Consider the following 24,135-nt stretch of genomic DNA (forward strand, 5'->3'; position numbering starts at 1 on the left):
TACATATGCTGTAGTATGAGAATGAAGAGAGCCCTTCAGTCAGAATTCACAAGATATTCCCCATGAAATGAGACTGCATGCCTTTCTGAACATGTGATCAGAGCTTTATTGGCTCACTTCCTCCCTCTCACTTCTTTGCTTTTCTAATTCACTGTAACAGATATGAAACGGTTCATCAACTAAAAAAGGACTACTATTGACATATATTTAAGATGCCCAGATTTTATCTCATTTCTTTCATTTTAAAATGTAATCAAGGGTCAAAGAGTACCCTGTTATCAAACACCATTCAATGGCAACTCAGTTGCTGCTCAAAACCACCAATTTTACTACACCGAGCACTTGCATATAGAAGTCAGGATTCAGGAGCACAAATCTATTCATGGACAATAGATGAAGCACATCAAAAGCTATTAATTGATTAGGCTAACACAATATGCATTTGAGATAAGCTGTTTTAACATAAAGCATTTTGTTTACTTTTAGCATTAAGTTATCCTCTAAATTATCTTCTATTCTTTAGCAACGAAATGTTCGACTGCACCTACCTGAATATCCAATAATATTGCCAAACCAAGTCAGGAGCTTCAAACCAAAGCTCTGATGGGCAACAATAGATGAATGCATAACCTGAACTTTCAGTGGTTTTGTCTGGCGACTGGTATTTCTCTTAAGAAAAGAGAAGAGGAGGAGGAAGCTTAGTTTAAAGTGAATATCAGGAAAGACATAAGTTTTGCTGTACAAAAACACAGAATTCTGTACACCAAATTAAAACATTTAATCACAGGAATTAAGATGAAGTCCTATTACTACAGGTTGTATCTCCCTAAAGCAGGTCTCTCTGGTATAGTAACATCCGTGGTCCAGGAGGACCATGGATGTTCCTGGACCACAGAGTCCAGGAACAGGAAGGTCTGGCAGTGGGGCAGGAACGTGGTAGCAGGGACCAATGACTCAGCCAAGAGTCCAGTATCAGGAGGGATTGGTGGTGCAGCTGGGAGTTTTGGCCCCACTGGCCTGAGAGCTCCAGTGGAGCCACAGCCAGAGAGCTCTGACCCCACCCCCAGCTGCAGAGCTCCAGTGATGGTGCCATACAGCTGCAGACCTCCCTGGCTACCGCAGAGGTCGGAGCTCCCTCAGCTGGCGCAGGAGCTGTAGGACCAGGGCCAGGGCTCCCTAGCTGCTGGGGCCAGAATTCCACGGCTGAGATGCTTCAGCCGCAGCAGCATCCAGGGATCTCCGGCTCCTGGCCCAACCGCAGCGCCACATGTCTGTGGAATTCCAGCCCCAGCCGTAGAGCTCTGGCTGTGCACGCCAGCCCCAGCAGAAATGGGGTTAATGGAGGCTAGAGAGCCCCAGGGGGCTGGGGCAGCAGCAGAGCTAGGTGGAGCTCTAGCATGGGGACAGCAGGTCAGCATGGGCCATTAGGGGAAGGACCTCCCTGGTTTAGCAAATCCCCTTGTTCAGGATTGGTCAGGTCCTGAGGGTGCTGGACCAGAGAGGTCTAACCTGTAATAAGCTATCGATCATAGTTTAGTAGTTCAAATAGTACATTAATAAGATAAACTGTCAATTTTATTCTTAAATTTTCATCTGAAAAAAAATCCAGCATAATTCCAGTTTTCTGAATTGCCTTTACTGATATCCATAGTGTGTTCCCTTCCCCTGCCCAATATATCCTGATTTTTTGCTATTAAAATTTAAAATTAAATTAAAAAAAAGGAGATGTTTTAAAGGTGTTTTTGACCTGCCAAAAGACTACACCAAACACGCTCTCCCTACCACCAGTTTTTCTTTCTTCCTGGACACACATTTATCACCTTCCTATTATTTATAAGTACCCAATTGAAATACATCAGGAATAAAGTATCAAAGTTAGCTCCCTCCAGAGCAATGTATTAAGAGTGATGCAGCAGCTGACTACCAAGAAAACAAATCATCCACAAAGTAAACACACTGAAATTAAAGAAATGCATTTCCCCTTTGATTTCTTATTGTGATATTTATCTATGTGGTTACTCGAATTAACAAAAGGTAAAGATAATACATGGAAATGCACTTTTCAAGTCAATCGTGTCCCTTCACTAAAATGCCAAAATTTAAAAAGTCATTATATATGTTTCTGGAACCTAAACAAGCATGCATCATGAAAGCATCTTTATAGATGCACAAAAATTTTATTCTCCCCCAATATTCTTCAGTACATAAAATATTAATGGAAACCAAACAGTCTAATACTATACATAAAATAATTTTTTTCACACAGATAATTCACTTGAAAAGCTAATGGCAAACTCATCCCTGTGAATAAATTTGCTTATTTTCCTTACATTATTCAACTTTCATCTTTACAGCTTAAGGACATTTTCAGTTTTAACAATTATTTCACAGTGACTTATACTTTCACAGATAAAGTAACAATTTTCTACTACAGTAACACACAACAAATTCAGTTCCTTGACTTGGGATATTATCTGATAAAATGCAAGGTTCTAGGGATAGCTTAAAAAACTATTCATAAGTTACTTTTGTTGTATGATCTGATATGTAGTTTCAGAACTAAAAATACATGGTATACGTCACTGTAAACAGAATTCCCCATGACTTTACTGGAAAGCATTTCTTCCCACAGTAAGAAATCTGCTCCAACATGGGAGCATGAAAATTATTTCCTCAGTTCCTTTAATCAACTTCAAAAAGACATTTGTGTCACATGCTTAATCTTAGAATTTGAATTTTTTTCCTCTGTTCCTCAGAAAAATATTTAACATTACTCTAAAGTAGAATTTGCATGCCTGTATTCAGCTTAGTTTAAACTTCTAATTTTTCTAGATGTTAAACAAGGTGGAGGCTACAATTTACACATAGGCTACCTCTACACTGCAACACTATTTCAGGATACTGGAGTATCCCCAAATAGCTATCCCGCATCTCAACAGCAAGCCTGTTATTTCGAAATGTAATGGGCTCGCTATTTTGATGTGCCTGTAAGCCTCATTCCACAAGAAGGCTATGTCTAGACTGCAAGCCTCTTTCGAAAGAGCCTCTTTCGAAAGAGAGCATCTAGACTGCACGTTGAACTTTCGAAAAAGCGGCTTGCTTTTTCGAAAGAAAGCATCCAGTGAGTCTGGATGCTCTCTTTCGAAGAAGCCCTATTTACATTGAAGAACGCCTTCTTTCGAAAGAGGAACTTTCGAAAGAAGGCGTTCTTCCTCGTGAAATGAGGTTTACCGCCATCGAAAGAAAAGCCGCGTTCTTTCGATTTAATTTCGAAAGAACGCGGCTTGAGTCTGGACACAGGGGAAGTTTTTTCGGAAAAAGGCTACTTTTCCCGAAAAAACCCCTGAGTCTGGACACAGCCGAAGTAAGGAACATTTCAGAATAGTGGGTTATTTTGAAGTTATGAAATAAGCTATTTTGAAATAAGATCGAAATAAGATATGCAATTTGCATAGGTCAAATTGCGTATCTTATTTCTACCTACAGCGCAGGGTAAATGCATTTTTACAGAATCATTCATGCCTTATAGGTAATCATTATGCAATTCTGTTTCTAAAGCTTAAAAAAGGACAAGCACAGATGTAAAAGATATTCACAACACTTGCATTAAAAAACCCACAGTTCTTTGCTGCTTTTGAATATCTGCTTCTGAAGCTTATTCCCAACCAGAAAGCATCCTCCCTGACAATAGCTAGTTGAATGTCATTGTAGAATATTAGTATTTCAACCCATAACTAATTAAAAGTAGATGAAATAAATAAAAATTCTCTTTTTATGGAAGTGCACCTAACAGTAAGAAACTCCTGAAGTGGAAAACCATCAAGGAAAAGGAGAAATTGCAAATATAAATATTTCCATTTGATTTTCTGATCTTTAAGAGTAAAATAAAAATATTTCAACTTCTGATTGAGTACTGAGGATTACAGAGATGGAAATATTAGTGGTCAAAACTTCTCTACGCCGAGATTCTTATTTCCGGAAGTGCCATGGTATTAGAATTAGGGCACCAAAAAAAGTGAGAGAGTATAAATAGACATTGTATCGCCATCCTCAAACTCCAACAAAGTTATTAATAAATATTAATATTTTGCACAGAAAATATCAAAATAATACACACAGTATTTCAAAACTGTGCTGTACTGAGAAGAATGGATTAATTATGTAAGATCACTCACCACTATTACTGATTTTGCTTGGTCACAATACTGGAAGTCTCCGTATCGGACTGATCTGCGTCCCTTTAAATTTATAAAAAAACAAGACAGTAAACAACTTGCTGAAGTACAAGGATAATCTTAAACTTTGAATAATATAAATGAAAACAATAAGTAATAAGTCAGCACTTACGTTTACCTTATTTGCAGTTACTTTCTAGAGAAAGTGCTCTCTATATAATCCTAAGTATCTGAGAATTTATTATATAAAATGTCTTGTTTTTAATACCTTTAAAAGAAGGTACATTATATAGCTTGCTAGGTCCTATAAGTTCACCTGAATAGTATAATAGCAACTACAGCGCTGGCTTTATCTGAATATTCTGGAGATCCTCTAACAGTGGTTCTTTCTTTAGTATTAAATAAGCCAATTAAAAGTGTGCACAGTTCATGTATTCATGATATTACAAAAACGGTTTACAAGTTTATAGTACAGATGAACTGGTTTCCTTTTAAAACATCAATTCGAATGCCAGTCTCTCAGCTTTTCTTAAATGTGTTCAGAGATGCAGCAAAGTTCAGTTAAAAAGAAATTAAACACAAATCCTGGAAGTATGAACCTATAATATGGGGGGAAAGTCTGGCATTTCTGGAGCCTAACCAGGGGAGCATCTCAAATTACCATCGATTAGTACTTGTATATTACAAAAATATTATATGGAACAGGGAGAATAACTGAAAAAAGTCACATCCAACTTTAGATATTTTGAGGCCCCCAAACTCTTACTTCCCTTAAACAAAAGAGAACAGCTTGAAGGAAGGACTTAGACGAAGTGCCTACCCTAAAGAAGATGGTCAATGGTTGATGTAGAAATGAGACTATACCTAAGGTGGCACAAACTTAACCTGGAAGAACAAAAATTACATCCTCAAACAAAATACTTAGTCAGTTGTAGGAGGTGCAGAGCAAGGAGGATGATCCTGAGAAGATCAGTGGGTTCCTTATAGTAAGCTCAACTATGCGCTAAACTCCCTGCTCTCTCCAGCTCTAGTTGTGAAACAGCTATCCCTTTTCTATTTCCTCCTGAAAGCCTTTTATTTACCACAGGCCAGAAGGGAGAAAGAATACTGGGAAGGCTCACAATCACTTAAAGAAAAAAAGCATTAAGCGTAGTCATATATAATTCACCATAATCTTAAAGTTCCAGTAAGGAAGTTACTTACATCTCTGTCTACTGTTGTTGCAAAGCCAATGGCCTCTTTCTGAGTACAGTTGACAGCTTTTTGGAGAGTATATATAACTTGTTCATATGTATGGACTTCATCATTAAAAAGCATGCAGTAGTAAGTGTCACTCTTCTCGCTATAAAATAAAGAGTGCATTTATATAATTAAGTGCTTAGTTTCTAATTTTAATAATTTTCAACAAATCAGATATCTACATTTGGGTTTATCCTAGCACTAATGACGTACATCAACAGAGCTTTATCCAGAAGCTGCTGAGTGCCTTCAACTCCCTCTGAAGCCAAAGAGAATCAAAGGCATTCTGCACCTCAGAGGACTGCTCAACACCCTGAAGGATTAAGTTGTTAGTGAATAAAGATGTAGAGTACAGGCAGTCCCCTGGTTACGTACAAGATAAGAACATACCTACAGTCCCTAAGTTGAATTTTTACGTAAGTCGGGTCCCCCAGGTGTCCCCGATTCAGCCGCTGCTGAAACTGACCAGCGGCTGACTACAGGAAGCCCGAGGCAGAGCTGCTCTGCGCCAGGCTTCCTGGAATCAGCCGCTGATCAGTTTCAACAGCGGCTGAATCTGGACGCCTGGGACAGAGCAGCTGGGGCGCTGCCGGGTTTGTCCAGTAGCGCCGCACCTCGGTGCTGTGGGACCAACCCGGCAGCCCCCCAGCTGCTCTACCCCAGGCGTCGGCAAGAAAAGCCTGGTCTGCTGGGGGGGGGGGGGGCGCATTAGCTGCACCCCCCCCCCCCCCATCAGACCAGGGAGACGCGGAGTGGCTTTTCTCGCCACGGAGGACGCAGGCGGCGGGACCACCGAGACGTGCCACGGTCCCACCACCCGCGTCCTCCGCGGCAAGAAAAGCCGCTCCGCGTCTCCCTGGTCTGCTGGGGGGGAAGCGCCCCCCGCGGCGGCGACAGTGGGGGAGGCACCCCGCACTAGCTGCGCTGCTCCCCCCCCCCGTTCGTAAGTAGGGGGTCCGACTCAAGTCGGATTGCCGTAACCCGGGGACTGCCTGTATTAAATTAGTCTGACAATTCTTGATTTTACTTCTGTGCACTTTTTATATTCTAGATTAGCAATATTCTCCTATACCTTTGGCATTATATTTCTACCCCTTTCTTTTCTAGATCTCCGTAATGGTCTCTCTCCACCAATCAACTAGAATCTAGAAAGTTTTGCAAATCTATGTTTATCACTTCAGACACTAAACCAATAAAGCCATCAGATCAGTTCTCTATTACTGTCATCAAAAAAATCAAATCACTGTTATATGTAATTCGGTATCTGCCACTACCATAAACTCTATTCTTCCACAAACCAGAATTAGACGATACCAATGTAGTGGAATTAAATTTTAAATAAATATGTTTTAGTCCCGGTGCTATTAATTTCAATCTATAGCAGTGAGTTCCCAAGTTGAAATTCATGGACCAACAAACGGCAGGAATTTGAATTGAGCTGCTTGGTCAGAAGGACTGAAAGGAAAGAGAGATGATCCACTGTATGAGCCCCATGTTGAAGTGTTTTGAAATATACCAGTCTACATCATCTTCCTACTCAAGTTCAAGGAAGACAACATGAAGACAGACCTCAATGGTTCAGGAGCCAAATTAGTGATCAGCATTACACAAGAGAGTCACAGTACTGTGACTTTCATTTATATTTAAACACTATGACAGGGGAAAGATTTAGCATGTGTATACATATGTATATATATACACACATATACATACATTTTACAGCAAAGAAGTTCATAACTTAGTGCAAGTTATGATGTTAATTTGCTAATAACATAGTAAAAACATCCGAACTGATTTAACAATTCAAATCACACAGCATTTTAATACCATGTGCTGCAAAGAGCCACAGTCTGACTGTCATTGATGTAGACTAAAGTGAGCATTTAGGTTTTATACATTAAGCACCTTCAAGTCTTGAAAACCTCAGGCAAAGAATATACTTACATGGTCTCTAAACCAGGTGGCAATTCATTTTCTTTTTCCCATGTTAATATATCTACTGCGTACTGAAACATGATAGCAAAAATGTTATAAGATCTTGCTATCATATCTTCCGACAAACGCACCAGAGGATCCTGAAAAGTGAAATTGATTACAGTGAGATAGTAAAAAAAATTATAGGAAAATTAAACAAAGAAAAAGAACAATAACAAGAACTGTTAGAGTTTGGGCTCAGATCGCCAGTTTTATTGTAATGACTCACTGAAATGATTATAGTCTGGTGGGAAATCTGTACTGAATTCACCCCAAATGCATGTGAAAAAAACAGAAATGGTCCAAATTTATATATCACCTCCAGTAAGCAATTAGATGACAATGGGGGAAGAAGGGTGGAAAAGGAAACTGAGAATGACTCTCTGCACCCAGAACTGTTTCAGTTTTCATGTCCCTGCTTTATTTATTTTAAACTGATACTGTATCTTTGTAACTTAAGAGGAGAGCAGAATAAAACGCAAAAGAATATACTGTTGATTCACTGAGCCAACAGCAATGCAATATCATTGCCTTGTGCTATAGTCTGAGCAGACTGGCAACTAAAATGAGCAGATATTGGTTCTGTTTTTTGTCCAGAAATAGAACCAAGTGATTAGATTGTGTAACAATCAAATTTCAGCTTATTTATTTAATTGAAATCCTTTCAGAACTATATGACTACAGAACTTGGATTCTTAACAGGGATGTTAAAATGTGTTGATGTAAATGTGTAACCACTGAATTTTCCAGCAGTTACATGTTTACATGCAGGGAGAGGGAAGCTTTTAAGCCAGCTCCCTGCCAGCACCAGCTCCTGTTTTCCCTCCCCTCCCCCCCCGCACTGCTGCAGTGTTTGCAGGGAACAGCTTTTAAACCACCTCCCTGTGAGCACCAGCTCCTACCTGTCCCCATCCCCACTGCACTGCTCCCTCTGTGGGAGGCAGCAGCGCGCCCAGGGGTAAGGAGGGACAGCTCGGCAAGAGCGGACTTGAAACCCAGATTTCCAGATGTACAGCTCCCACCTGATCCCTCCCTTGTATCAGAGACAGCAGTGCAGGCAGGAGGCTCTGTGGGAGCCAATGCTTGAGTCCTCTTCTTACTGCTGCCTCTCTATCAGCTTTTAAGCCATCTCTTCAAATGTGCAGGCTTCCAGAGTGCCACCTGCCCTTCTCCCCCCACTGCCTCCCACAGAGGAAACAGCATGGGGGTAGCAGGCAGGAGCTGGTGCTCAGGGGAAGCTGCCTGCACCCCCACGCAGCTGCCTCTGATAGAGATACAGCAACACGGGGGGGAGGTACTAGGCAGGAGCTGTTACATACGATAAGCCAGCTTTCAGGCCGGCTCCCTCTACACACTGGCTACCCAGGAGCCGACTTGCCTGCTGCGCTACTGCCTCTCAATCAGAGGTCAGGGGGAGCAGGCGAGAGTCAGTGTTTGCGGGGAGCTTGCAACATTTAAGCCGGCTCATCACAAGCACCAGCTCCCTCCTTCCCTCCTGCGTGTAAATGTATAAACGTTACATATTTACACAAATACATGATTAACAACATCCCTAGTGAGAACATAACTTTAACATATCCTGTTACTGAAGACTGACTCCTTATTCATCACGTATCTGCTTCTCTGTATCAAACATGCCAACGTAACCATGTAAGCAATGTAACTCAGTACAATGCACATAAATGATACACATTTATTTTAGAATCTGTAATTGGAATTGTATCATCAGGATTGTTCAGATTTTCTTGAAAATTAAACAGAAATCAACTACAGGCAGTCCCCGGGTTACGTACAAGATAGGGACTGTAGGTTTGTTCTTAAGTTGAATCTGTATGTAAGTCGGAACTGGGGTCCAGATTCAGCCGCTGCTGAAACTGATCAGTTTCAACAGCGGCTGAATCTGGATGCCAGTTCTGACTTACATACAGATTCAACTTAAGAACCCCAGGCATCCCCAAGTCAGCTGCTGCTGAAACTGATCAGCGGCTGATTCCAGGAAGCCCGGGGCAGGGGCTTCCTGTAGTCAGCCACTGGTCAGTTTCAGCAGCGGCTGACTTGGGGACACGTGGGGCAGAGCAGCTGCGGTGCTGCCGGGTTGGTCCAGTAGCGCCAAGGAGCGGTGCTGCAGGACCAGCCGGCAGCACCCCACCTGCTCTACCACAGGCCCGGGGCTTTGCTCCACGTCTCCCTGGTCTGCTGGCGGTGGGGGGGGCCACTAGCTGCACCTCTCCTCCCCCAGCAGACCAGGGACACGGGGAGCAAAGCCACAGCGGCAGCGGGATGCCGCGCCTCTGAGGCTTTGCTCTGGCAAAGCCTCAGAGGCGCAACCCCTCCGCCTTCCCGGCTTTGCTCCGGGTGTCCCTAGTCTGCTGGAGACGGTCCCCAGGAGACCAGAGGCATCGGGAGCAAAGCGGCAGCGGCGGCGGAGTCCCGCGCCTCTGAGCCTTTGCCACAGCAAAGTCTCAGAGGCGCGGGACCCCCTCCGCCTCCCCGGCTTTGCTCCGGGGGTCCCTGATCTGCTGGAGACGGTCCCCAGCAGACCAGGGGCACCCGGAGCAGCTTTTCTCGCCCCGGAGGTCGAGGTGGCGGGACCGCTGCGCTCTGGGCAGTCCCGCTGCCTGCGAGCTCCGGGGCGAGAAAGCCCCGTTTGTAAGTGTGGATCCGACATAAGTCGGATCCGCGTAACTCGGGGACCGCCTGTATGTGACTGATAAAGACCAGCAAAAAAGTTGCTTCCCTTGCATAGCGGTCATTTATAGTACAGTACAGGTTGAATCTCTAGCAGGACCATGGATATTGCTGGATCAGTGAACCCCAGGGAAAGGAGCCTAGAGCTGGCAGAGGAGCGCAGCACAGATGGGGGCGCAGGAAGGGAGACCAGAAGCCAGGCCTATGGCCAGGATAAGCGCCAAATTGGCTGGCAGAGGAGCCAGATGGATACCGGAATTAACCTCCCCTTATTCAGCAAGATCGCTTGTCCGGGACTGGTTTGGTCCCAAGGATGCCAGACCACGGAGATCCAATCTGTGTTAACCTGAATAATAGTCTTCACATATACAGGACCACACTCTGCCATGCTTTCTCTGCCAGATATAAGGAATGTGGAAGAATCTATCCTTTAGTCATCAGAACTGAGTGATGTATTTTTGGTTTAAAATACTTGCTTTTTAATATACACACAGACATACATACAAAAATCAGGAACCATGAAATCCACAGCCTGAAGTTAAGCTTAAAATATGTATTTAAGTAAGCAAATAATGCATGATATTGGGATGTTATTTTCAGGAGCCAAAATATATAATCTACTAAAATTAACGCTTAATACAGATACAGTGACTTTCCAGTAACCATTTTCCTCTTATTTTCCTGACTACTGTGCTTTCTCCTTTAAAAAAAAAAAAAAAAGTTATTCTTCCCATTAGAAGAATTAAAATAATCTAAATGTACACCAAGTCAATGTTCCCATGAATTAGTTTAACGTCAAAAAGCTCCAGTTGATTGATTCATTAGTATTACGCAGGGCTGATGGGCATCATATTACTGCTGTTTTGAGAAATTCATTTGACATAAATAGTACATTCCAGGAGAGTAAGAGGGTACTATAGCAGAAAACTTTTCATGAGTGATAGACTTTTTTTCCACTCAGAGGGGTAGCCGTGTTAGTCTATAACTTTAAAAACAACGAATAGTCCTGGGGCACCTTAGAGACAAGAAAAAAAATATAGATAGTATCGTGAGCTTTTGTTTTGCCCACAAAAGTTCATGATACATGTTGGAACCTCCCTGGTCCAGCACCTTGCAGACCTTACTCGTCTCAGATGAGGGATTTTGCCAGACCAGGGGAGGTAATTTCTGGACTCCTTGCTGCTGGCCCCCCCGCCCCAACCTGGCCCACTGGCCTCTCACCTCCTGCTGCCCCGCTGGGTAGTCATCGCAGCCATGGTGCTGGGATCCGCTGGGCAGCTGTGCGCACCATACCAGGGCTCCAGGACCCACCGGGCAGCAATGTGCCACAGATCCCTGCCCCACCTCATCTCTTCCACCACCACCAATTTCCATTCCCCATTACCTCCGCTACCACCGACTCCCATTCCCAGTTACCTCCACTCCCTCTACAGTTCCACCACTTGTACTACACCTCTGCCCCTTTCAGGGCATGTCTAAACTACATCCCTCTTTTGAAAGAGGAATGTAAATTAGACAGATCAAAATTGCAAATGAAGCAATTTGAATTTCCCATGCTTCATTTACATAACGGTGGCCGTGCATTTTCAAAAACACGTATTTCAAAAGTGAAACCACCGTCTAGACGCAGTTCTTTTGGAAAAAAACACCCTTTTTCGAAACATCCTGTAAACCTCATTTTTTGAGGATTCTAGACAGCAGTTTCACTTTCGTAATACCCGTTTTTGAAAGAACGCACAGCTGCCATTATACAAATGAAGCATGGGAAATTCAAAGGGGTTTTTGCACAGAACAGACATGTCTATACTGCTTGTTTTTGCACAAAATCCTCTTGAGCACAAAGGATCGGAAGATTATGCAAATGAAGAGTGAGAAAATGCTAATGAGTGCTTCATTTGCATTGCGTCTTCTGCAAAAAGTTTGTAGTGTAGACAAAGCCAAAAAGAGAAGCTCACTGAAATATATAGTAGATCACTGTCCCTTTCTCTGTCTCTACCCCCGCCCCCTGCTGGCTCAATATACCTATTATACCTATCCCAGTCCCTATTTCTGGATCCTGGCTATCCCCCTGGGGTCATGCTGCAGAATAACTCTCTCCTGACAGAACCTTCCCGTTGTAATTGCATGCACATCCCATTATCCTGGCAAAAGGAAACCCTGACCTTGATTAAAGTGTCAGTAAGAAGCTGCATAACAAATTTGGTAGTCCTAGCTCTTACAGTTTAGAGGAGTTCTTGAACAGACAGACAGACACACATTTTTTAAATATACAGCAAAATACATGTTATTTATTACCTCCTCTTCTGTGGTGTCTGCTGTGTTAAGTTCATGCTTTTGACAATATGGACCTTCTTTCCATGCTTCCGTATCACCACAATCACAGAAACCTCCTCCACCTGATGTTGTCATCTGAAGATGTTTAAAACACACAAAACTTTATGCATATACAAAATCTAGGTATACTGAAAACACCAATGCATTAACCCTTCTGCTGTTAGAAATGTTCATGTATGCTAGTCAAATAAATATGGTAAAATCATGTCAATCTCGGACCATGCTTGTAATTTCTATGTTCTATAAATACATTATATGCTATATGCAACCTCTCAACTCCTGTGCTCTAGAGCTATTTTAACAATATGATAATTGTATTTATTTTAAACAGATGAATGATGTAGATAAACTGTTTGCTTATAAGATTACTAACCCTGTATCGATGTTCTCTATGAATACTTCCCAAAAAGCACTCCATACATAACACACAAGTTGGGTCAACTGCACAGTCTCTGTAAATAGAGAGGAAAAATTAAATATAAAAAAATTATATTCTTTTAATTTTTAACTATGAATCTCACTGCAGCTTTTTTTCAAACTACATGAATGTGAGCCTTCTTACAAAATGGCCTGTTATTCAGGAATGTGACAATGAGAGGAATTTCTATTCCTATAGCAGAAGTGGCTATGAAGAACCATCTAGGCAGTAGGCCTGGAAAATCATTTTGGGCATGTTCATCTACTGAAGGAAACGTATACAAGTACAGGAGCTGGTAATCTAGCCATGTTACCAGATTCAAACCTCTTTTTAAGGAATAGGAAATGATGAACATTATATAACTAAGCAAGTTTTCTCAGGATATAGGATGAAAGTGCTAGACATAGTCTTGAATAATCAGTATGAAAAGTTACATGCAAAAATATTAGAAACCAACTTTTTTATTCTAAATTTAGCCTTTAAAGTCTTCTAATCAGATCCAAGAACAAGATTTTCATAACCAGAAGATCAAGAACTACTTAAGAAAAGGCAAACACTTTTTCAGTACTAACCGTATGCTCCATACCGCTGTGCTGGAATGCCTCCCCCCCATCAGCTGCCAGGCAGGGGCTGTGTCAGCTGGGCCAGAACAGTCCCTGCCTGCAGGGTGCCCCAACTTGCCAGAGACAGATGCTACTCCAGCATCCCAATCGGAGCAGCTCCTGCCTGTGCGGCGCCTGGCCTGCCACAGGCAGTTGCTACGCATTGGATCAGCCCTCCTGACCACTGCAAGTGGGGAACTGTTCCAGCCCCACAAGTTATTCTTAATCAGTAATCCTCACTTGTTAAGGGTGAGGTTTACCAATTAATCGGTTAATCCTTCACCTGCCTAATTCGCACAGGGAAGTTTTCATCTGCTCAACCATGGGAAGTTTTGTGTTTAGCTAATGTATTAGCTCTTCTGGGCCAGAAAAAGTCAGAATGATTCTATAGCCTAGTGATTAGGAATTAGAACTGATTTTGTTTAGGCTTGATCACAAAAGTATTTAAGAGCTATTCACAAAATTAAGGTGACTGAAATGGTGGTGCTGCCATTACAATCCTTCCACCCAACAGTCCAGTGGCTAGGTTGCTCACCTGGAATACAAGAGATCCAGCTTCAACTCCTCACTCAGTTTTCCCTATGTCTCTATATCTCAAAAGAACATAAGAAGAGCCACAGCAGGTCAGACCAAAGGTATATCTAGCCCAGTATCCTGTCTGCCGACAGTGGCTAATACCAGATGCCCCAGAGGGAGGGAACACAACAGGTAATCATCATGTAATCCCTCTCCTGCCATCCATTTCCAGACAAACAGAGGCTAGGAACACTATTCCTACTCATTCTGACTAAGAGCCATTGATGGATCTAACCCGCATGAATCTAGCTAGCTTTTTTTGAACCCTGTTAAAGTCCTAGTCTTTACAACATCCTCTGGCAAGGAGTTCCACAGGTTGACTATATGCCGCGTGAAGAAATACTTCCTTTTGTTTGTTTTAAACCTGCTGCCTATTTATGTCATTTGGTGACCCCTAGTTCTTATATTGTGGGAATAAATAACTTTTCCCTATTCACTTTTTTCACAACAGTCATGATTTCATAAACCTCTATCATATCCTCCCTTAGTCTCATTTTCTAAGTTGAAAAATCCAAGTTTTTTTTTTAAATCTCTCTTCATATGGGACCTGTTCCAAACCCCTAATCATCTTTGTTGCCCTTTTCTGAACCTTTTCCAATGCCAATATATGTTTTTTGAGTTGAGGCAACCATCTGTACACAGTATTCAAGATCTTGGTGTACCATGGTTTTATATAGTGGCAATAAGATAATTCTCTGTTTTATTCTCTATCCCTTTTTTAATTATTCCTAATATTCTATTTGCTTTTTTGCCTGTCGCTGTACACTGAGTGGATGTTTTCAGAGAACTATCCACAATAACTCCAAGATCTCCTGTTGAAACTGTTCCACTTTGTATGAAAAAAAAAAAATCTATTCATCCAAAAAGGGAGAATGACACTAACAAGGGATGGGTGTGGAACAGGAAGAGCAGACTCATTCAGGTTCCAGTCCCCACTCCAAGCTTAAACAGGGGAGACTCAGAGACACATCCCTTAATAGCCAATAGTCTGATCATTAGGTCACCCACCTGGGATATTGGAGACGTGGATTCAAGTTCCTGATCCTGGGCTATTGGATAAAAAGTGGTCACTACCTCAGTTTTTTGTTCATCTAGCCCAAAATATCATTTGCTTTCATTGAAAAAAAGTGTAATTTTTTCACTCAAAACATTTTATTTCATGTGAAGCAAATGTTTCATTTGACCCAAAATTAAGTTTTTGCCCAAAATTAAAATTAGATGAAATTGAAAACAAGTCAATTTTTGGGTTGACTTGGGTTGACTCAGGTTCCCCCCCGCCGCCGCCGCCATGAGCTGCCAGCAAACTGGAAAAAAAAAATCTGATATTCACAAAATTCAACTTCTGACCCTGCCTCATTCACTTGTTTGCTGTGATGATGAGACAGAAGAAAATCTTCTGGCAGGCATCTCATTTCCACCCTTCCTCAGCACTTCAGCCAATGAAGCGAAGTATTGAATTTCTGATACTGGAAAAAAATTAATAGCCCACATTCTCCCACAGCATTTTCCAGTACTTCAACAAAATAGGAACCGAGATACAAAGGAGGACAGCTACAAAAGATAAAAAGGGAGATCCCCAAAAACACAGAATGAGAAAAGGGCATGATACAACCAAAACTAATTGCTTAAATTTTGGGGAAAAAAGTGTATTATTTAAGTTACAAGAAGAGTTATCAGCACTTTACAAAACAAGAAGTGTTCCTGTTTGTAAAGGAAAAGTGATGCACATTGGAAAACAATCCCAACTACAGGCAGTCCCCGGGTTACGTACAAGATAGGGACTGTAGGTTTGTTCTTAAGTTGAATCTGTATGTAAGTCGGAACTGGCGTCCAGATTCAGCCGCTGCTGAAACTGACCGCCAGTTCTGACTTACATACAGATTCAACTTAAGAACCCCAGGCATCCCCAAGTCAGCTGCTGCTGAAACTGATCAGCGGCTGATTCCAGGAAGCCCGGGGCAGGGGCTTCCTGTAGTCAGCCACTGGTCAGTTTCAGCAGCGGCTGACTTGGGGACGCCTGGGGCAGAGCACCTGGGGTGCTGCTGGGTTGGTCCAGTAGCGCCGCCGCTCCTCGGCGCTACTGGACCAACCCAGCAGCACCCCAGCTGCTCTGCCCCAGGTGTCCTGATTCAGCCGCTGCTGAAACTGATCAGCAGCAGCTGAATCAGGACTCCTGGGGCAGAGCAGCTGGGGTGCTGCCGGGTTGGTCCAGTAGCGCCAAGGAGCGGTGCTGCGGGACCAACTGGCAGCGACCCACCTGCTCTACCACAGGCCCGGGGCTTTGCTCCACGTCTCCCTGATCTGCTGGGGGGAGGGACCACTAGCTGCGCTCCCCCCCACCCACCCCCAGCAGACCAGGGACACGGGGAGCAAAGCCACAGCAACGGCGAAGTCCTGCACCTCTGAGGCTTTGCCAGAGCAAAGCCTCAGAGGCACGGGACCCCTCTGCCTCCCCGGCTTTGCTCCCCGTGTCCCTGGTCTGCTGGAGACAGTCCCCAGCAGACCAGGGGCACCCGGAGCAGCTTTTCTCGCCCCGGAGGTCGAGGTGGCGGGACCACTGCGCTCTGGGCGGTCCCGCTGCCTGCGAGCTCCGGGGCGAGAAAGCCCCGTTTGTAAGTGTGGATCCGACTAAGTCGGATCCGCGTAACTCGGGGACTGCCTGTATACAGAAACCATGAGGTCTAAATTAGCTGTTACCACTCAGAAAGCCATCTTAAGAGTCACTATGTAGAACTCTCTGAAAGATTTCCTCAATATACAGCGGCACTCGAAAAGCTAACAATGTTAGGGACCATTAAGAAAGGGAAACTAATATAGTAAATATTTTAGTAAAATATCATGCTCTCATCTTGAATTCTGCATGCAGTTTTGGTCATCCCACATCAAAAAAAGATACTAAAATTGGAAAAGGGCAACAAAGGGGAATGGAACAGCTTCCATATGAGGAGAAATTAAAAAGATTGGGAGTGTCAGCAAAGAATGATAAAGGGGGGTAAATGTGATAGAGGTAATTAAAATCATGGCTGCAGTAGAGACAGTGAATAAGCAGAATTAACCCCTTCACATAACACTAGAACCAGGGGTCATCCATGAAATTAACAGGTTTAAAAACCAACAGAAGAAAGTAATTCTTCATACCTCACAATCAACCTGTGGAACACATTGCCAGGGACATTGTGGAGGCCAGAACAGTGACTGGTTCAAAAAAGAATTACGTAAGTGGATATTAGCCACAATAGTCAGGAACACAAACCCATGCTTTCTGGGTGCCCCTAGGCCTCTTGAGTGCTAGATGCTGCAGCTGGGCACCTGGAGACCAATCATTTGATGGTTGCTGTTCTGTTCATTCCGTTCATTCCCTTTTGAAGCATCTTTTTAATAACCAATACTGACATTTCAAAGACTAGTCTGTTTAAGTATACTGATTTTGCAATTATTTTTTTCACCTACTGACCAAGTCTTTAGTATGTTACCAACAATAAACCAGAGAACAGCCACAACATTTCAAGTATGCTGAAAATACATGTGGACAGTTAGCCTTTTGTCCTACTGAAAATGTTTTCTCCAACAAAATTGAGAATTAATAATTTAGGAGACTTGTAGAATTAATTACCTGCAAGAATATGTAGGTTCTCCTACTTTAAATACCCGACCACAGAGATGGGAAGGTTTGTTTCCTTGCTCAAGTTTTGGAAAGCCAAATGTGGGGTCTTCACCACATAGATACCATTCCATTGGTCCCAGCAACACATGTTGTGCTAGCATGTCTTCTCTTTGTGGGGCAGGATTAGGACCCTTGCAGTAAATTTTGGGTACATAGTAGGCCAGATGAAGGTATACTTCTTTAGGAAGATCAGTTGCTTGTAGCCATTTCTTTAATTAAAAAGAAAGCAAACAAAATTACTCTCAAATAAAATCAACACCACCGTAGCTGTTCTAGCGCCTTTCTTTTCAACCTAAAAGCTAAAGAGACATTGCAAACGTTACAAATCAAATTAACATTTTGCAACTACTACCATTAAAAGAAAAGGTAAATTACTACAAATAAACATTGGTAAAGTATTTTCCCCATAATTTGAATATTTTGTGAATTTGACAGCACATGGGGATTTTCAAAAGTACAAAATAGGGATGTTAAGTGTGTAATTCATTAATTGTATAGTCGACAAAAATTTTGTCAGCTACACAATTATTCGATAAGGGTTACCAACTGCTACCACTCCTGCGAGGTCTAGCAATTATCTCTGCCATGGCTTTGCACTACAAATACTAGAGCCACAGCAGGGACTGATGCCGGGTCCTTGTATTAAGAGCCAGCTGGCATTAAGGGAAGCTAGCCCAGTCCTAGCTCATGTTGTGACCCGACATGAACCCCTGCTGAGGCTCTGCACTATAAGCACTAAGAGCCAGTGCAGGGGTTGATGCTGCTCCCAGCATGAGCTGGGACTGAGCTAGTCTGCCCATGAACTGGCTATTAATGCCAGGACCTGACATCAATCCCCACTGCAGCTCTGCAGTACAAGCATGAAGAGCCAGCACAGGTTTGATGTTAAGTCCTGGCACGAGTTGGGACTGAGACAAACTGTCAGACAGCCTGATAAAAAATATATATATTTGCAGGGCACTGGGGGAGTGTTGTGTATAGTCAATACCGTTAACTGATAAACACCCTCTTATCGGTTAATCTTATAGTCAACTCAGGGCCGGCTCGAGCCATTCCTGTGCACCAGGCAGCGGGCACGCGGAGCCTGATGGCAGCTCTAAGGGGTGCCTCGTAGCCCCCAGCCCCAGGCACGTGGCACCTGAATGAAGCTCAAAGGGCTCTGCGCAGCCAGGCACATAGTGCCCCTTACAGCTGCCATCAGATGCCTCCCATAGGTTGGCGCTCCAGGCAGCTGCCCGGCTAGCCTCCCCCTTAATGTGGCCCTGAGTCAACTACACTATTACATCCCTAGTACAAAAGCGAATAAAGCCTCTAACTCTCAAAAATCTCTATCATAATGTACAGTTTATTTTTCCTTTCTGAAAGGACCTTCAAACATCAATCAAGGAGATGAAAATGCCTTATACATTGTTTGTTTAGAGAATCCTTTTTATAAAAATTCAGGACATAGTAAAATCTTTGTTATCTGGCACTCTGTTAACCAGCATTGCCCCCAGCTACAATACTGTCTCATCTTCAGGTGCATAGGTCTGGCTTGGTTTACCATGACTGGCTTAACAATTTTTTATTTAAGAAGTATTAATAATCTTTAACTCAAAATACCAATATTAAAACTACCAATATTAAAAACCTGAATTTTATTATTATTGTCTATTGGTTTTTCCTAGGTTGATGGGACCCTCAGATAACCGGAATTTTTAGATAACAGGAATGCCCTAATTTCCGAGCGTGCCAGATAAACAATATACAGTAAAACTTGTGTTAACGGGAGACCTGTCAGAAAATGGAATTGTTATATTTCAGTTATTAAAAGTTTACAATTGAAGAGAGACCTTCAAAGAATGTCAAACTGATTTTTTTTTTTTTTTTGCTGTATCTTTCTTGTAGACTCAATCCCACACCTCAATTACTCAAGGTATAAAAGGTGAGATGGCATATAGATATTATGAAAGTATGTCTAATATAAAAGTTTATCCCTCTCATTTAATTATTTTATTTCAACCAAATAACTGAAGACTTTACCATTGGCTATTTTTAACTGATGTATTACTAAGGATAATTATTAATTCAGAATATAATCAACAATGGGCATATACACATACTACAAGTATGCACCGATCCAGTACTGCACTGTGGATAAACCTTCCAAACATTTAAGTACAGGTTAGATCTATCTAGTCCAACACTATTGGTACCAGACTGACCCCAAACAACAGCATTTGCTGGACCAGGGGAGGTCTCCTGCCACTGGCCCCTAAATTCATCCCCTGCTGCCTTCCCTTCCCCCACTGCCAAATTTGTCTGGGCTGGTTTAGCAGCTGCTGCCAGCTCCTTAGGCAGCATACATTCCATGCAGCTTTTCAAAGCAGCAACACTGCGTGGAGCCTGGGGTCAGCTGGAGACTCTCCCACTGACTCCGGGCTCCACACGGTGCTGTCGCTTTGAAAAGCTGCCTGCAGCCAGGGCCAGCTGGGGACTCCCCAACTGCAGACGGCATTTCAAAGCAGCAGCGCCGTGTGGAGTTCAGGGTCTGGCCCCAGGCTCCACGCAGCACTGCTGCCTGAAGCACTCCCTCCTTTCCCCCCACCCCTTGCTGCCTCTTTCTGACGGAGGCAGCGGGGGCGGGGGGAACAACTAGCATTTCAACTATCCGATAAGCATTTGCTTATCGGATAGTTGACTAGTTGTTCACATCCCTAACTACTACCAACTTCAGATTGAGAAAAATGGTTAATTCAATCAGAATTAATCCAAGAATGCATGAAAAGTCAGAATTATACAGAAATAACTAGTTTAAGATACTGGCTACTATAGCTTGATTTCACTGGAATAATTTGTTGTCTTCTACTCTAATATAGGCTCTTGAGAGACACAATATTTGTGAAAGAGAGTAGATTTGACCCCCTTATTTATACTTTCACAATTTTTCTATTTATGGCACTCACATGATGCCTTTTTTGAAAACGATGTACATCTAAAATGGAATCACGGCAGAAAGCTTCATATTTCAACAGTTTAGCAACAGCTAATTTCAGTGCTAGACTATTTCTGACAAGTCTTGATGGTAGAAGTATACTCTAGCCTCTCAAAAACATGCTCCATCTTCTAAGCACTAAGCCACCTTTGGTGTTCAGAGCTCCGGAATTTTTCCAAACTGGCCTTAGCTGAAAGACTACTAAGAAAAATCAGCAACCAAAAATCTCAGAGTTTCTTTCCTCTAGTTAAACCAACCATTCTTAGAATAGATCAAAGAAACTACATGATCCTTTCTCTCCAAAAATTTGACTTTCCTGTTCTTGTAAGTCTTGCTTTGCAAAACATTTTTGAAAAAAAAAAACAAAAAAAACCCACAACAACTAGTTTTCCTCACTCGTGAAGATCTACAACTACTTTATTAGTTGTACAGTAAAATTGACCTTGCACCTCCTGTTGTGTTTCTCCAGGAAGCTGAATATTTCCCAGGCAATTTTCTGTACTACACAAGTTCTATTGGTTTTTTTTCCCCTCCCTTAACCAAGTGCTTTAATCTCGTTTCATCTCAACTCTATAGCATATAACTACCTTCTATCTGGAAAAAACAGTTCAGTTTTACAAGCACAGACAAGTACTCAGAACAAAATCTCATCTCCCAGGTACCCAGCCTATCCTTCACAATAACTGTGGTTATTCTGACATTGGTAGAAAGATTCTCTATAGGAATCCCACATAACCTGCTAATTTATCCTTGAAAGTCAGTGATATCTTCTAAATGTTTTAATAACCACAAATTCTATTTTTAGTTTGTCCTGATGTAGATTACATTTTAGCCAAGAGTATAGAATTTAATTTTTTAAATAAAATTCTGTGATTTATATAATCTTAGTGAGGATCCCCTTTTTAAATACATGTATGAAATTACTGGCTTAATTTGCTGACAAACACAGGTTTGACCTCTCTGGTCTGGCACCCTAGGGACCTGAGTGGTCCTGAAGGAGAGAGTTTGCTGGACCAAGAGAAGTCAGGCATGGGACTCTCTGGGGCTCCCTCCTGGACACCAGCCCAGCAAGCACATTGCCCTCGGCTGGTGGTGAGGCTCCACTACCAGCTGCCGCTCGGGTCCAGCTGGGGGCGGGGAAGTGGAGGCTCCTTGTCCCTTCCAGTGCAGCTCTGCTCTTGGCTAACAGGGCTCCCCGCCTGCAGGCCACTGACCCTACCGGCTGAGCTCAAAGCCACTGACAACCTCTATGGCTGGGGCTCTCTAGTCTAGCAAAATGTGTGATCCGGAAGGGGAGGCAGAGGTGTAGCGGGAGACCGGGCATGAACTAGGAATTAGCTGTCCCGGCTCACGCTTTGTCCCATCCTCTGTGCTTCAGCCTTTTAAATTTATTAAGAGTCAGGCAGCTCTTAATACATTTAAGAGGCAGAGCCGCAGTGGGGTTAGCTCCTGGAGTTGGGAGCTAGCCCCACTGCAGCTCTGCAGTTTCCCCCCTTATTGACTAATGGATGGAAATTCTATTAACTAGTCAATTAGTTGATTAAATGCATGTAACATCCCTAATAAGTACACATTAAAATGTTAGGCTTCAGTGCCACAAGCCTATTGTCCTCTCTGTCCCCCCCGAACCCACCACAGCTACAACCTGTGTCTAAAGAATCCACATGACTTCACTGGGGTTTTTAAACATTCGATTCACAAGTCCTGGCCTGCCGAAATAGGAATCAGAAGCTAAGTAGTATGGACTATTACAGGCTAAACCACTCTAGGCTGGCACTCTTTGGTCCAGCAACATCTGTGGTCTGGCACGATTTTAGTTAGCCAGATGTGCAGTTATCATGGGTGTGGCCAAGAGTCCCACGATACCATAATGTTTATTTACAGCTACCAGTCCTGGCTCTCAGTGTTCTGTGCTATTATTTAGCTCTAATTTACCCTTAAATGTCTTCTAAGAGCCCAGTAAGCAGTGGGAGTATTTGTGATGCTGATAGATAATATTGACCTCCTGTGTGGTTCAGCAAATTCTCTGGTTCAGCACTGGTCAGGTCCCAAGGATGCCAGACTAGAGAGGTTCAACCTGTACGAGGAAAAAGTACTATATTCCAGAGCACAATCAAATGAGCTTTTTCCCTGAACAGTCACAAAAAAAATGACTGACAAAATGAGTAACAGGAAAAACCAGGAAAAACATGACAGAAATCAGTACTGGACAGTGAAAATACTAAATATGGCAAGGTTCACTTTACAAGCATGCAAGTCTGGCAACCAGAGATCAGTAGGCAAGGCTCAGAGCTGGTTCCAGTTCAAAAGTATTTCTGACTCAAAGACCTTGCAAAAAGTCTAATTAACAATGCAAAGCATGTGTATTTATGTACTTTAATGTGAAACAAAATCAAAAGGATATTTCAGAAAATTGATCACTTCAGAAGAATTAAATGGCAAAAAAAAAAAAAAAAAAAAAATTACCACAAAGTGTATAATTTAGTCTCTAACATATTTATTGCATATTTGAAAGACATCACTGCATGTAAATATTGATACGTAAAATGACGTGTGGCCGAAAAAGGGACCAAATTACATTTTATCACAGGATGAGAGGATCTTATTAGAAACTATACAATTCATGGTCTGTTGCTGCTTCTTTCCCCAAAGGCCCTACTTAGTCTCCAGTAACAGCTCCCCTTTGCCAGCTTATACACTCTAGTTCTTATAAATGTTTGAAGAACCTGTAACAATTACCATGTCATGATTATGTAAGTAAGTATTTTAAATATCCACTGTGGGAAAAGTGTTTTTATTTCCCTACATCTAATAACACACCACCTGAATAAAATGTGATGAAATAAGGGAATAAATCAAATTTATCATTGAAATAATTTCACATTTGCCACCACAAGTGTCCATTAAAAGAGATAACTTAAATATTAAAATCATAAAAACATGATAATTTGAATCATGGAAATTTTTTTCTGATAAGATAATTATAAATCTGTTATTGACATTTACAAAGAAAGCTCTGATGCTATGAACAGTTACACCCAAGAGAGCCCACTGAATTACATATATGAACCATGGAACACTCATACAAAAGTACTTAGTTCCATTGAACACTACTCTTAAATGTTCCCAAAAAGGGAATGCTTCTCTTTCTCCACTCTCCATGAGCATAAGAGGTCAGTTATCTTGTGACTGAATGTTAAGGTACAGTGTAACCCCAAATACAGTTGGCACAGAAAAACAGCTGCTTGTCAGAGAGAGGAGAAAGGGGGAAAAAAACTTAGGAAATCCACAACCCTGCAAATAGGTGTATGGGAGCAGACCACTGCTCTCTCACACAATCCCACTGAAATCAATAGGTTGCTGTGCATGGATCTGTACTCATGAAGCTCTTTCCAAGCTTGGGGCCTAAGCAGCTGAGGCGGGTAGAAGGAAGCACTGTTTTTAAAGCCTTCTCCCAAGCAATCTTAAGAACAAAACTTAAAAACTGCGAA

General features: G+C 42.4%; 1 protein-coding gene across 2 annotated transcripts in view; it reads right to left on the reverse strand.

Moving 5' to 3' along the window:
- UBR2 (ubiquitin protein ligase E3 component n-recognin 2) overlaps positions 1 to 24,135 on the reverse strand; it is a 119,310-nt gene that overhangs the window by 94,574 nt on the left and 601 nt on the right. For both annotated transcript variants that reach the window (XM_006122091.5, XM_006122090.5), the window contains exons 2-8: positions 17,620 to 17,879; positions 12,784 to 12,862; positions 12,372 to 12,485; positions 7,359 to 7,489; positions 5,379 to 5,517; positions 4,176 to 4,238; positions 549 to 669 (exon numbers count right to left, since the gene is read on the reverse strand). In XM_006122091.5, the coding sequence (XP_006122153.3) occupies positions 549 to 669; positions 4,176 to 4,238; positions 5,379 to 5,517; positions 7,359 to 7,489; positions 12,372 to 12,485; positions 12,784 to 12,862; positions 17,620 to 17,879 (907 nt within the window). The remainder of the gene's footprint in view (positions 1 to 548; positions 670 to 4,175; positions 4,239 to 5,378; positions 5,518 to 7,358; positions 7,490 to 12,371; positions 12,486 to 12,783; positions 12,863 to 17,619; positions 17,880 to 24,135) is intronic.

This window comes from Pelodiscus sinensis, chromosome 3, assembly GCF_052426305.1.
Source record: "Pelodiscus sinensis isolate ZL-2025 chromosome 3, ASM5242630v1, whole genome shotgun sequence".
Taxonomy (NCBI): Eukaryota; Metazoa; Chordata; order Testudines; family Trionychidae; genus Pelodiscus; species Pelodiscus sinensis.